The following is a 14,987-nucleotide window of genomic DNA, read 5'->3' as shown; positions in this document are numbered from 1 at the left end:
CTTCAGGTGAAAAGAGAGGCTGGGCCTTCAGCTATGACATCACATCCTGGTTTTGAAACACAGAGAAGAGATGGAAAAGTTTGCTGAGGAAACATGAGAACCAATAAGACAACATCAGATTATTATTTCACAGATACCCCGTAGTCTTCAGTTTTCTTTCTAACAACCTGGAGTCCAGAAACTAGGGAATGTGTCATGTCATGAACACACTTTTGTCCCGCTGTAGCCCATTATACAACTGATCACCCCGAGTCAAAGAGACACAATATGCCATAACAAAAGGAAGGTTATATGATATGGACAGTGGTTTGAGAATATCGTGTCATAAGTGAGAACTGTCAACACATAAATACACCTGTGACACAACACCGTGCAACTAATTTTACTGTGATTTAGATAAATGTCTTGTGCAAATAGTAAATAAATCACAAAACTTTGCACAGCTCCAGCACAAGAATACTTCATTATCTTTATTTATAATGGGGCCAATTCACAACAAAAGATGTCTCAAGGCATTTTTAAGAAGTCTGATTCTGACTTAATATAATCTAAATCAATTGAATTCATCATAACTGTTAATGTGATTCTAATTCATGCAAAGTTGTTCATGCTAAGGAAAGCAACTTTTCAGCTTTGACTCTTCACTTCTCTGCACTGAGCATGGACAGGGCAGCAGGTGACAGTGGAAAGATTTGCCTTTTCCAGTAGAACCAGACCTGGCTCGACAGGTTGGGGATCAAACAGAGACCTGCTGAGAAAGGAATAAGAGAAAAAGCAAGTTAATTGCAACAATGATGCCACCTTGGTATGTGGAAAGTTACGAATACAGAGGGCAGATGAGGAGGGGTGCTCAGTGCATCATGGGAAGAAGAAAAACAATATCTGCATCTCACTGCAGCGTGCAAGGAAAATGAATAAGATGAAAAGCTTTTATAGTTCCTGTCCTTTCTTAGGCCACTAAATATGATAATGTCACCGCAAAATACCGCTATTATCCCATTTTCCATTACTTCCAGTGAACCATCCACCACAGTATGCTCCCAATAGCACAATTATGCAATAGTATAATAATCATAAGAAAGAAAAGTGAGCTCTTCGCATTGATACAACTGGATTTTAATCACTTTACATTGATTTTATATATAAATATACTCAAACAATCTTGTGAAATCCACAGATTGGTGCACTTTTTGCTGGTTCTTGCATGGTGACGTTTGAGGGATATGTTTGTTCACCATGACCTGCTCTCAGTTCAAATCACTTTTGTAAGTTCACTGGTGGATTCATGTTTTTTGTTATCCAAAGGCCCTAATGTAAGCCACATTTTTTAAATTTGAGCTGTATAAATTCAATGGATTATGGTTACTGTGCTGTTTTGGATTGAGGTTTTGAATTGATCGAATTGATTCGGTATTTCCACCCACTGATCCACTAATTACTAACATGTGCATAGCTGCAAACCTCAAGTACAAGTATGCCATCGTGAGAGAACAATACAATGCAAACATTGCTTTGCAGTTTAACATGTAATTTGAACTGTTACACAGCAACATTATCTGATACTTTGGAACAGACGTGTCTACATATGCAGTAATGATGATAAATATGCAATCATCAACATTTCCATTTTAACCAGTTTAATTCCACTTTGCGCTTTTTATTTTTCTTCAAACAAAAACAGTTTGTGCCATCTGTAAATAAGTATAACTAATTTGCACATTATACAAACAAAATCAAAGGATATCTGACTCATCAGATACGTTATCAATATACAAGATAAAGTGTTTGGGGCCCAGCTGTGCTGCAAGGTGGTAAGTTGTCAAATTAAATGATTTATGCTCTGCAACTCATAGAACCAGTCCATTACCATGCCTCTGATGCCACATTTATGTGGTTTTGATGTTGAAAGGTTGTGATTTGTCATGGAAGAGGCATATTTCAACATCAGCCAAAGGGGGGGAGTCTATCCTGTATGAGGATTTCTACTTGTGCCACGTGTGTCTGCATCAGTTTAAGGCTCGGACTCCCAAAGCCCTGCTTGAAGACAGGATTTCTAAAACTGTAATTGAAAACAAAAGTTACCAGATTTGACTCGATGTACATAGTACTTAACTGATGAACAGCAATCGCTTTCACTGAAATGACTGCAACATAGAAAAGAGAGAAGATAGATGAAAAAAAGATGATGTCGAAGCGTTAAATGGTAATGACAGAAGCTTGAATAATAATTCATCAACAGCCTGTTACATACATAAAGTATCGTTGTACTTGAGCAAAGCAGCGTGCTGTGTAAGCACATCCAAAGCAGCCCAGTCACAGGTATTAGACGCAGTCTGCACCGCCGTGACTTGTGGCTGCATCTCTGGAGTGGTGCACGTCAGTCAGACATGAAAGCATAAATCCCTCTTAAGGAAAACAATTTGCTGTGAGCCAGACACTAGGCTTCATTTTAAATGTCACTGAAATCGGAGCCCCTAATACCTAAAAGAACATTCCCTTTCATTAAGTGGTTGTTTCAGGTGAAAGTACTAGAAAGTGTCAAAAACTGAGTTATTTATGATAGCATTTCAGAAATAGTTAGTTGCTACCTGGGAGGAAGAATCTTTGACAGGGAACAGCCCCTTGCTTTGGACTAATTCTGTGCACTCCTGTTATTTTCACACATTCCCTTTGAGGTCACTTCACGCATTACATGTTTTATGGATCCTAAGTGTTGGCACGTGGGTGGACAACGTGTACAGTGTCTACAAACATAACTGTGTTTCTTTTCTTTTGTTCTGTGTTGTGTGCTTTCTGAGCCTGGTTTATCCACCTCCACCTGGGACACGGTGTCAACACACTCCACCCTGGTCTCCAGCATGAATGAGGAAACTGGAAGGACCAGGGTTTAGAGACTGAATGATGCTGCTGAGGCAGCAAGCTGTACGTGAGGAGACACGCTTCATTTCAAATGACACACACTGCCACTGCTCAGTGTTTTGTCCCCCGAGGCTACAACTGTTGAGGGGCATTAACATGCGCAGTTGAAAGTAAAGTGAGCTAAAGACCCTCGGAGCTGTTACTCCACCCGTCATGTAAAGTGCAAATGTGCTGTCACACCTCTTCATCACTTTAATTAACAAGCGCTTTTACTGAAGTGTTAATTGAATCGCCTCTTTTCATCTGATAAAAAGGAAAAATCAGGACTTTCCACTTTTCCTCACTCCTCCTTTGTTCTATACCTCTATTGTTGTATTGTTTAGACATGAGTTGTGGTTGGTCTGGGTGTGTTTGTTGGTCTGTAGCCCTTATTTTCCATTTAACTGAAAACAAATATATATATATATAAAAATGTGAATACTATTTAACTTAACAATATACAAAATGTCGCCATCTAGTGGAATATTTTAAACAGAAAGCATTTTATGATGAGAAGTGAGTGCTCATTGTATACTGCAGAAAAGCTCATTTGAAATACGAAAATCGTATTTGAAACCTGAAACCTGGTGCTCTTACTGTCTCTGCAGAGGTACCCCAGGGCAGGGCTACAGCTTCACTCATTTCCAACACAAAAGGCCGTGTTTGGCCAGGTCTAATTTAAACATTCATTCTAGTTTTGCAGAGTGTGAAGGCAGCACCTGAACCGTGATGTGTGGTGATGAAGGTGCTCCTTCTGGTTCTCCATCTGCTTGTGGGAAAGGAATTTAGGTATGAAAGGGCTGTTTTGGAACAGCATAGCGTTTCTCTTCAGCATTTCTAAAGTTTGGATGATTGTGAACTTCAGTTTTTACATTATTTTAATCTCTCGATTGCTTGTCAGAAATGAACATCTTCAGATGAGAGACGACACATGACTCACTCCACCGTGTATCATTATCTAACACAAAAATGAGCCAAAATGCAGAAGCAGTGTGTGAAAAACTAAGTCCACCCCATGATTTAGTAGCTTGTAGGTACTTGTTTATACGCAGGTGTATTTCAATCAGGTTACGGTCAGGGCTTCAAATGGACCATTGCAACATCTTATTTTCCTGATTTCCTGCTGTGGTTGGGATCCTGTTGCATGACCCAGTGGTTGCTTCCAGAGGTGCTCACACTTACTGATGATCAATTAATCAGTGCATTGATCAGCAGCACCTCGCTGCTACTTATCCTCTTAATTCCCACGGAAACAGTAAGAATGTATTTGAGTTTATTACCAAGTGTTTTTACACACTGCCTCTGCATTTGGGGTTAGTTTTTATGAAATAAATGATGACGTTGTGCAATATATTTGTTATTAATCTAATATATTATTATATTTACCTCATTTAAAGACCTGTTAGAACCAGATTCATGAAACATCAGAAGTAAAGGAGGGTGGACTTTCTATTTCACGACTGCTGATCTGAATACACTTGGTCAATGAAAATTCAAGTCACAAATTTGAGGATATTAAATTCATTCATAGACTTCCTGTAATAAATTTTCCCATGAGATCCAACATCAGAACCAGCGTCGTCCCTGGATGTGTATTCTTTTAGGCAAAGTGAGAGGTGCTTTTTTGGGGGTTATTAGTGCTTTTACTAAACTGAATATGAAACCCAAATCTTTCTTTTAACAGCATGAATTGTTGAATGCTGACCTCAGAAAGTTCAATCGTGAACTGATTGTGTGTCCCAATCATAATATGATGCGTGTGGAAAAGCCACCAGCTCCCGATTTCCCCTCCCAGAGGGGATCCAGGCCAGCCGACGTTCCAGCTGGAATATCACCGCTGAGAGTCAACAACACACACACAAACACGCAGAAAATGAAAACCAAAGGCTATTTTGTTACAAAATAACAGTTAAAAAAAAAAAAAAAAGCTCATTTCACATGATCAATAATTACATTTTAAATGATTCAAAAATAACATTTCATCAGTCAACCTGATGGAGATGTTTTTTTTAAAGTTGTCAATTTCCTCCTCCTCTTCTGGATGGTACATTTCCTTCTTTCATTGCAGTTCATCCTAAAAACATGCATTTCAGAGGCTGGTAAGGCATTTCAATATTCAACTTGTTGCTTTGGTTTCAACGTACCATTTTCTTAGTATCTAATTCATTATTAGCAGCTAATTCGTTTTTTTCAGCATAAAGAGGAAACGAGAAATCCTTACAACTGAATTGGTTTCCAGGGGAGGCAGGAGAGGCATCTGGGTGATGGTGATCAAAGCTATGTACAGTCTGATAAAAATCTACTCTACTATGTAACAATGTCTGAGATTGAGGTGACCTGCACCCCCAGTATCTGCTCAGTAACTGAACATCTGCTGTGCCGAGCCGCTCTGCTGCTGTGGGGTGGGAGGCTGGCTCTGGCTGCTCCCCCCCGGCTCTGTTCCCTGGCTCTGGGCCTCCTGACTCTCCCCCTGAGCACCCTCCACCACTGGAGTGACCTGGCTGCCCTCAGCCGCTGGTACGGGCCTCCAGGCCAGAGTTGGGGCCTCCAGCTGGTGGCTCATGGGGTTGACCAGAGTGGTGAGGTTGATGAAGTGGGCGACAGACTGGGGCGCCGTGCCGCTGGTAGGACCCACTGTCTCCGGGACGAGTTCAGCAGGTCTGTTGTGGAGCATGGCTGAGCCGCTGACGGTGTCGAAGGTGACGGTGAGGATGGAGTTGTCCAGCGCGAGGGGCCGGTCGCTGGCCGTCAGGTGGCCCACAGCCACAGGCTGCAGGCTGGTGAACTGGGCGGGGGCGTGGCTGGTGATGGGCGTGACAGTGATGTTGGTCAGTCCCACTGAGCTGTTGGGGGAGGGGGCTGACGGAGCGTTGGGGTCAGTCAGGACCACCACCTGAAAAAGCAGCAGTCAGGTCAATTATAGCAACTGAGTGACTGAAGCAGATTTAAACTAACGTTTAAATGAATTAATATGGACACAATATGCACATCTACCTGCTGGATGCTCTGCACCGCAGAACTCGTCTCAGTCTCGTCACCGACGATGACGGTGTTGAATTCGGTCATGTGCTCGTGTCTCGGCTCAGCGAAGTCGGCATAGTCGTCGGACTCGGACAGCTCAGTCTCAGCTTGAACTCTCTGCTTCTTCTTGGGGTGCCGGGACGGTCGAGCAGGGCGCTCCTGAGACATGCCGTCTTTCTCCAGGGTCAGCGTGGGCTGTGGAAGGAGGGGAAATGTTTCACCGCTGCCTAAAGACACCGAGTGAGGAACTTCAAGTACGGCTGCTAGTTGTTTTCTCACTACGCCAACCTGAACAATACTGATGGAGGAATTATTGATTGCCGAATTTTCCTGAAGATCATCGAATTCATCCATCCTCGCTGACACCACCTACAGGCATGAAGGAGACCGGCGTCAGTTCGGTATACGGATCGTTTCCCCTCAGTCCCTCCAAGACTCACCTCGGGGTGTTTGCGTCGCAGGTGGCGATTCATGGAGGCGCGTGTAGACACCTTAGTCCCACAGAGGTCACACGACTGGGCCTCCACCTTTTCATGGGTCAGGTGGACGTGCTTCTGCAGCATGTACTCCGTCAGGTACTTCTTATCGCACGTCAGACATGTCCACGTCTTACCCACTGCAGCAAGTAACAGGAAAACATTATTTCGAGAGTGCTGGCTATACTATAGCATGTTTTAGTATGTCCTTGGTCTAAAAGTGAGATGACAAAACCTGCTACGGGGCTTTTTGTTTGGGGTTAATGCTCAAGTTATAGTACAAACTAATGGAAGAGCAAACATCAGCCTGGTTGATTATTTTCTGTCGTTTTAAAACATTTTTTTTTTGTAAAGGTGTTCAGCTAAAACGGATTCATTTCAAACTTGCTGCTTTAGCTCCATTGCTAAAATGTGTAGCAGACCCAACTACTGCATACGAATGAATGAAACTGTTGATTAAAAGAGCCTTTCGGTCAGTCTGAATTAGAATTGGATGACACAGCTCCAGTTGTCTCTGCATGCTTTTTATATTTATGCGACAACATTGTTGCTAAATTACATCGAGCTACTTTTCAGACCTCTCCAGTAACTCTTCCAAGCTGGGAGAAGCTATATATAAATCTATTCATTTTTCTTTTATTCTACCCCCTGCATCGTTAGTCACATAAATAAAGCTGCAGAATTGCTTTGTTGTCAACTTTTGAGACTTTGAATCAACATGGAAGGAGGCCACACGGCCAGGCTGCCATGTTGAGCTTTAACTAACTAACTCAGGACCGTGTACCAGCCTGCTTTTACGATGGTCCGATACGAGATATTTACCTGTGTGGATGAGCTTGTGTGTCTCTAGAGTCGTCCTCTCGCTGAACGTCTTTCCACATAATTCACACATGAAGTCCTTTATACCTGCAGACACGGTGGCGAGAGAACAAACATGTAGTGGTACAAACAGTGATAAAATGAGTGTGCGCGTGCGTCCCGTGACGCCAGTCTAACTCACCTGTATGTCTCTTGTAATGTTTCAACATGTTGACCTTTTGGGCAAACTTGCGGTTACATTCTTTACACTCGTACTCTTTGATGCCTTTGTGAAGCTTCATGTGGTGCCTCAGGGCATGTTTGGTCTTCATGCCTGAAGAGGGAAACGAGGATTATGAGAATGATGTTCGCCGAGTTGTTTACACAGCGAGAAAAAAGACAAACCTTTCCCGCACTCTGCACACAGGTAGTCACGGTTGTCATCGTGAACCCTGAGGTGCTCCTTCAGCATGTCCTTCCGTGCGAAGGATTTGCCGCACGTGTCACAGCCGTGGCTCTTCACCCCTGCACAATAAGAGAAGAGGCAGCCCTGTTAGCTATTATTTAAACTTTTAAAGGCCGAGAAGCAGATGATACGAGAATTTTCTCACATATTTCATCATAGCCTTTTTTTTTTACAACACATACATTTGTTTTTAAGGGTTTTTAGAGTCTAAATTTGCTCACCCGTGTGAATGATCTTGTGCCTTTCAAGGTTACCGATGCTATTGAAGATTCGGCCACAAATTTCACATGGATGGATGTACCTTCATGACAGAGCCGGACATTACAGGATGTTTGTTTCAGTTCTGATGAGAAGTTTCAGCAGCAGTGCTGATGATAAAAACTCGAGCTCTCATTAATCCAAACCTGAACCTTCTCAGCAGTGATTACACATTAAGCACAAACGCTTAGAAGTAGTGTTTAATGTCACTTCCTGTCGTCTTACTTCTGCACCGCAGGGTCGGGCAGCTGCTCTCTGTGGATGACCAGGTGAGCGTTGTACGTGGCCTTCAGGGCAAAGCGTCGGTTGCAGATCCCACAGCCGTAGCCTTTCTCCTTGTGCTGCTCCATGATGTGCTTCAGATACTCTTTGCCCTTTGCGAACGACAACTAGGCACACAAAAGTGGAGTGGACAGACTGTTACGGCTGCTCTGTATTACTCTGTATCCTTTAGCCACGGAAAGGCTTTCATATGAATGTTCTGATTACTCAAGAGCCTTTAACTTGTTTGTGGGGATAAACCACAGGATTTCTCCTTGCCTGTCAAGATGAAGCTTACTTGACATTTCTTGCAGTTGTACTTGTGGTGCTCGGGATCATCTTCCTCTTCGTCATCGTCCGTTTCATCACTGTCGTCTGCTGAGATGCCGATCTTCTTGATGAAACCCTCTCTTTCCTGCTCGTCCATTAAGGCAATGTCCTGAAACCAAAAACAGCTCTCGTGAAGTCATTAAAACTGGTTGTTTTAGTAGTTGTCAAACCTTTGCTGCTTGGGTGGGATTGATGGTGATTTTACATGTCTGTATGCTGCAGCTTTCTCCCTTTAAATCCCACTTTTTGATGACAGAACGGACTATGTGTTAACAGGCTGAAATAAGACATTTTTGCAGGTTTCAGTATCACCTTGAAGTGCACATGAATGTGATCTCTGAGGACGTCCACACGGAAGAACTTCCGGCCGCAGATCTCACAGGTGTACTTCTTATCACCGTGAGTCAACAGATGCTTGTTCATGTTACTCCTGCAGGAGAACACCTGTGAACACAGACAGCCACGTGACAGATGAAGCACACGTGGACACCCACGCTGTGTTTTATTCCTTCCTGGGTTGACACAGGTGTATCTGACCTGCCATAAACAGTGCCGGGAATCTAAGGCGTACCTTGCCGCAGATAGGACACGGTGACGGCTCCTTCCTGTACTTGGTCCCTTCTTCTCCATTGGCCTCCAGCTCCTCTTTTTTCATCTGTTTTGGTCCTATCCCCATGCATAATGTGTTAAATTTGACAAAAAAAGAGAAAAATTCAACTGAAAGTACAAAACAAACAAACACATACGCTTCTACAAGCAGAAAGCTGCTCAGTTTTAGATCTGTTTCTGCACGTCTGTTAAGGAAGTTGTCACTGACACTTCAGTGAAACTAACACTGGTCAGAAGGGGAGGTGGGAACTGAATGAAAATACAGGGGGATCCATAAAGAACGTGTAAGCCACCTTAAAGGATGACAATGACCTGAAGCTAACAGCCCTAATGACGCTGTAGTAGTAGTGTGAAAATGAATGAGCAAACATCCAAATAAAGCCTTTGCAGGACTCACCCACACTGTGCCTCCTGTGGTGCTCCTGCATCACGTCTTTGCGGTAGAACATTTTGTTGCAGATTTCACAGGAGTAAAGCTTCTCGCCGTGCTTCTTTTTATGCTTGGAGAGGTTGCTGTTGGTGGAGAAGAATCGCGAGCAGATATCGCACTGGAAGGTCTTGTCGTCTGGAGACGGAAGCAAAAAAAAAAAAAAGACTGTCAAACCAGACCGGATGTGGCCTGAATGAGATCACTTGCACCAAAAGTGTACCTGTCCGGCAGTTGTGGAACTTTAAGGCGTTTTCCAGGCGAAAGGATTTCTCGCAGGTGTTGCATTTATATTTGTAGTCTTGGTCAGGCTGTTGGGGAAAATAACAAAGATATTAACTAGCAGAGAAACTAAAGCCTTGGAGACAACAGCTTTGACAGCAGCTTACCACATTCTTGCTGTGTTTGTAAGAGATGTGCTGCTTCAGACTCTCCTTCCGGCTGAATAACTTATCACATTCATCACACCTGAACAGCTTGTCCCCTGGAAGGATACATGAAGGAGATCTTAAATATTATATATGAACACAACCATCCACAAGTCAAACGTAGCCTTTCCCGTCTGCACACACCATGTGATCGGATGTGTCTGTTGAGGTTGCTGCTGTTCTGGAAGACCTTGTTGCAGAGGGAGCAGCGGTAAACCCTCTTATGCTCTCTGGGTTTGTGCCTCTTCAGGACAGTCGTGTTGTCTGGAGCGCTCAGCAGGCTGCTGCTCTCTGCTGCCGCTGCCTCGGAGGCCGCCAGCTCTGAGCTCTCCGCGTGGGGCTTCACATCTGCACACATCAGGAATCCAAAGTCAAAAAGAAACTCACAGAAGCTGCTGAAATGGCGGCGACAGCGTAATCTGATGATAAAAGAAAACAATCAAATTAGACACATGTTCTATTTTCTAAACAAGCATTTATCCAATCTCCTGGTAATGGTTCTTAATTCAAAGTCAGCAGATCACGGAAGAGATGAAAACCCATTGCAGGGGGTGGAAATTTCATGCAAATCACTTTAGTGGTTGTTGTGATAGTTCTGTGTGCAGTGAAGCAGCGAACTGACCAGTAACATCATCCGGCCAAAAATAAAAGCTAAATATGCTGTTATGTTGAGAAGAAACATCTTGGAAATATGATCATCTCAGAGAAAGATGAGATATTCAAACAAGAACACATGAAATCACACTTTTAATCTAAAATTCAAGGTGATCTGATCTGACTCAGGGGGAAACGGGTTAAACCGGTTCTATCAGCAACTCATGTGACGGCTGTGTACGGACGAAGGAGACCACTTCTCTTGCAAAAGATGGGACCTACACAAACAAACTTGAGTGGGGAACGTGTGCTATTGTAGGAAAATATGCGCCGCAGGTGGCCAGGTGCTGAACTGAAGTCAATTTGAAGAAATTAGAAGTTTTACCATCAATATTCAACCAGCATTATTTAAGCCAACTCAAAACACAACTCTAATTCAGCTCAGTATCTCATCAGCTACGTCTCATCATCACGCTTCCAAACTCCCAGAAGAGAGGCTGGACGGACACCTGTGGTCAGGAGCGCTGCTGGTACAGCGCATGGCAGCATGCAGGAAAGGCTGGACTGCTTTTCTTTGACATGAGGTGTTATGCTATGAAATTACTATCAGTTATAGGGAGTCGAACTTTATATGGAATAAAGAAATGCCAAACAGATCACTCCAACTTGGCCATTTAATTGGACCGCCATCCAAACTTTCTCTGAAGCTGCAGTTATAAAAATCAGGATTTTATTAGAGCAGAGCGACAGTCTGGAAAAGCTTTAAGTGGCTGCGAGTTTCGCACTTAGTCGTAAAACGTTTAACACATTAAATTTTGAAAAACTACCTGTTTTCAGGGTAGTGATTTGTGGCTGTAAGGTTAAAAACACAGTGGTAACCCTCGTGTCATGCTGAATGGTGGCTGACAAACCAAAAGGAAGTATTAGGAGGGAACAAGTGTTCAGAGAGCACAATGACTTTGCTTGTAAGCACAGATCATTTGAATTCTATTCATAGCTGTATTTATTTCTGTTTTATTCCCTCTTTCTGCATTTTTTTATTTCCCTGAGTGCACTTATTTTTTTATGGATCTCGTCTGCAGATGAGTTTTAAGCCCGACCGCTTCTTTTCTAACCTTTGTTTTTGCTTGTGGCAGCAGCAGCTCCGGGCCTGCGTCCCCTGGCTCTCCTCGCTCGGTTCTGCCCTTTCTTGCGGCTCGGCTGAGCTGCCGAGGGGCCCCTCTCCTCCACATCAGGGCCAACCGGGTTCTCCTCCTGGGGCAGCAGCGGGTCAACGGGGACCACAGTTACCATCTTCATCTCGTTATGGTGACTCAGCATGTTGCCTGTGATCAACAGAAATTAAGCAGAGCGTGTAAAAGGAGCTGAAAACTACCATAAATGACAGCAAATCTAAAATATGAGCTGCACTGACTGGAGGTGATGGATGATTTGAATGGTCTTACCTCCACTGCTGTCCTCAGCCACTTTGGACAAGTGGAGTCCACTTTTCTCTAAAGTCTCTACTTTAGTAGATGAATCTGTTGCATCTGATTAAAAGACATTTAAGCAGAAGTTACAAATGTTGCCAAGACACCCTACCACAGCATCTGAGCCGTAAGGCCTCAACAAACCTACCTGGTGGAGGTAGTGGTGGTTGGAGCGGTGGCCTTAGGACAGGTTTCTCCATCTTCTTGGCGTAGAAAGCTCCATACCAGACTCTTAGCTCTGTGCCCGGCAGAACATCCTAGAAAACACATATCAGAGGCAGGAGTTCGGGGAAAGAAAATGCACCATTTGGGCATTCCTGACATGCTCAGGTTTAAGGTGGGGGCAGGTACCTGCGAGGTGTTGAAGTAAACATCATCGTCCTGCTGATAAACCGTCAGATTCTGGTGTTTGTGGTCGGTGGCAGGGCGCACCAGCATCATCCAGTTGCAGTCTTCCTCGCTGCTGCAGTCAAAACACACCACAACGCCATCCTTCGGGAAGATCTGCCCATTGGAAGATGGAGGATTAAAACAGAAGGACACATCACCCTAATAAAACAAAGCAGATGCAATGTGTCTGTCAGGATTCAGCAGGCTGCACCTTTAGAGGAAAAACTCCTTCGTTTTCCAGGATCGGGACCCTCTTAGCCTCAAAGGGTCCAAACCGGGTCCTCTTTACCAGCCGACGCAGGACGAACACCCCCTCCACCCCGTTCGCCACCTCTCTGATCTCCAGGCTGTTGGGTAGAGACGACCTGATGCGCAACAAACAGACAAATGACTATAATAAGTCATTTAGAACGGGATGCATATTCACTCAAACTCTCTGCAGTCTTTGCTTGAATTATTGTCATCAACAAGTCACAAAGTGGAGGAGGGAATCTGCCCCCCTGCTGTTTCCCCACAGTCTTTCATTTACTGTATGACACGCCCAGCTGTCACTCACCGAGCTCGGCTGAGGACAAAGGAGTCCTGGACGGTTACCAGAGGCCCCAGTTCTGGACACTCAGAGTCATGGTACTGACCACAGTCCTCACACCCTGAGAAACATTTCACATCCTTTTAATTTCATTTCCCAAATTGACTAATTACTGCTGTCTTCTCAGACTGCAACAAAATAATAAACTTAAACACAGATAATAACTAAACATAGTTATTTACAACCACAGTCCAGTTTCACACATTGTCAGACACACAGTACAGTAAGGGATGGATTCATACTCACAGATGTACTCATCTGGTATCTGTTCAGCCATTATGAAAACCTACACACAGGGGAGAGGAGTTTATGTCATGAAAAGAGGAGGCAGGTGACAGCATTCAGGTCATACTAACTTTAAATGTTCCTTTTTCTGTAGGAGCCACTTTTAGATGGATTAGACTGTAACTAAACTGAACTTCCGAGCCTCCTTAACGTTTAATGTGGGGCTCCTCAGCTGTACCTGAATGCATTAGCTCTCCTGACTACACAACAGTGTGTTATGACAGCAAAAAACTGCTTATAGGTTATACAGCAAGAGCGTGTATATTACGGTCTGCAGGCCGGGTAAGAGATGGGATCCAGGATTTCAGTGGTTCCCTAACTCTAGCCGGGTTTTAACTCCGATCTGAGCGGCTCCTCTTCACTAAAATGTAACAAAGAACAGTCGGCATGGCGGATGGACCGGAGACGCAAAACCCCAAACCGGAGTCGGTGCTTTTTAACGCCAGGCAGGGAGCTAAGGAGGCGGCCTAGGGAAAACCGGAGCGAACCGGCCAAACCGGCTGCACCTTCGCTACGAAACTGCGTCGCCATTTTGTGGAAAACTTTAGAACGTTTGTGAAGACGCACGTTACCTTTTCTGCAAAACACCCTTCATTTATCGAGTCCTGACTCCGGGTTCCAATCCGCTCCAGAAACGGCGCAGGACCGGAAGCGCGACGCATCGGGTGCATTATGGGAACTGTAGGCCCGGCAGAACCGCGATAAATAAATACAGCAAAATACAGTTGAGTAAAGAAATAGAGCTTTACTAGCGTCAATTTAACACACAAAAATTTTTTAAACTGCCACAAAACTTACGTTTTTTTTCCCTTTTTTTTGGTGGTGGGACAAAATGGAGCCAGGTCACTCAATATATAGAGTATTACTTGTGTTTGTTTCATATAACAATACACTTCAATGGGTAATTTCACTATTTTGGTCAAAAATGAATGAATGAAGAGTTTACAGATCCATCACATTTTATTATCTATACAATATTGTTTAAATACTCCATAACAAGTATAAGTCCTAAAGTCATTTTCTTATTTCTTAAATACACAAGTATTATCATCAAATATATTGTAAGCAATAGAAATAGAAGTAGTAATCAAAAATAGTCATTTTGTCTTGTATATTTTACATTATATGACTGTCATTGATGGTTAGTGTGTAAACAGGCTATGCAATGAATGTCTTTCTGCAAAAACTAAAAAAAAAAGATACACCAGAAAGAAATATACGATTAAACGCACATAGATGTAAGCCTCCAATGCCTATGCTCCTACGGGTTTAAATTTACAAAAGCTTCTGTAAAACTGATGCGATCCATATTTAGAATACTGAAAGAAATGTCACCACAATCTCAATTATTCACTCAATATTTATTGCTGAAAATGAAATCTCCTCATTTGCGTTTTAGTTACAGTTCTTGCAGGGACAGGACTGATATTCTGCAGCTCTTGACTCAGCCAGTTTTTATGTGCACAGAGCAGACAGCAAACATAAGGAAGCGCTTTAATAATCACATATGGCCCTAATCCTTACTGAATGCACAACAGTAGCTGATATTTGCAAGCTGTAACGAGGGCTCTGAAGCTGAGGGTGATTGAAAAGACCCGTTTTCCCTTCCATTCCTCAGAGCGCAGGTGTTTCTGTCCGAATCGTCTTCGGTTAGAACCTGGATTCATTCATTTTTTTACTCAAACAGG

At 43.5% G+C, this 14,987-nt stretch overlaps 1 protein-coding gene across 1 annotated transcript; it reads right to left on the bottom strand.

Annotated features, from left to right (window-relative positions):
- Positions 1-3,979: 3,979 nt before the first annotated feature.
- prdm15 (PR domain containing 15) lies at positions 3,980-13,939 on the bottom strand. The gene is made up of 24 exons (XM_072375170.1): positions 13,872-13,939; positions 13,261-13,300; positions 12,982-13,075; positions 12,637-12,790; positions 12,387-12,539; positions 12,184-12,292; positions 12,012-12,095; positions 11,682-11,891; positions 10,117-10,320; positions 9,934-10,028; positions 9,768-9,855; positions 9,515-9,682; positions 9,080-9,174; positions 8,821-8,952; positions 8,477-8,617; positions 8,143-8,306; positions 7,881-7,960; positions 7,599-7,718; positions 7,396-7,527; positions 7,218-7,301; positions 6,360-6,535; positions 6,208-6,288; positions 5,893-6,114; positions 3,980-5,791 (listed from the first exon to the last, which is right to left on the bottom strand). The coding sequence occupies exons 2-24, from the start codon at positions 13,289-13,291 to the stop codon at positions 5,255-5,257; spliced, it is 3,354 nt and encodes a 1,117-aa protein (XP_072231271.1). The 5' UTR covers positions 13,292-13,300; positions 13,872-13,939; the 3' UTR covers positions 3,980-5,254.
- Positions 13,940-14,987: the final 1,048 nt, after the last annotated feature.

The sequence above is a fragment of the Leuresthes tenuis genome, unplaced genomic scaffold (genome assembly GCF_036924035.1).
Source record: "Leuresthes tenuis unplaced genomic scaffold, fLeuTen1.0.hap1 SCAF_21, whole genome shotgun sequence".
NCBI classification, from domain to species: Eukaryota; Metazoa; Chordata; class Actinopteri; order Atheriniformes; family Atherinopsidae; genus Leuresthes; species Leuresthes tenuis.
The sequence above is the reverse complement of the archived record's forward strand: the minus strand, read 5'-3'. Positions and strand labels throughout refer to the sequence as shown.

Excerpts from the sequence above, each read along its gene's own strand:
- prdm15 (XM_072375170.1), bottom strand. The coding sequence starts at position 13,291 with ATGGCTGAACAGATACCAGATGAGTACATCT. Across the intron at positions 12,293-12,386 it reads TTTACTTCAACACCTCGCAG|GATGTTCTGCCGGGCACAGA; the intron begins GTACCTGCCCCC and ends TGTGTTTTCTAG. Across the intron at positions 5,792-5,892 it reads CGGTGCAGAGCATCCAGCAG|GTGGTGGTCCTGACTGACCC; the intron begins GTAGATGTGCAT and ends CTGCTTTTTCAG.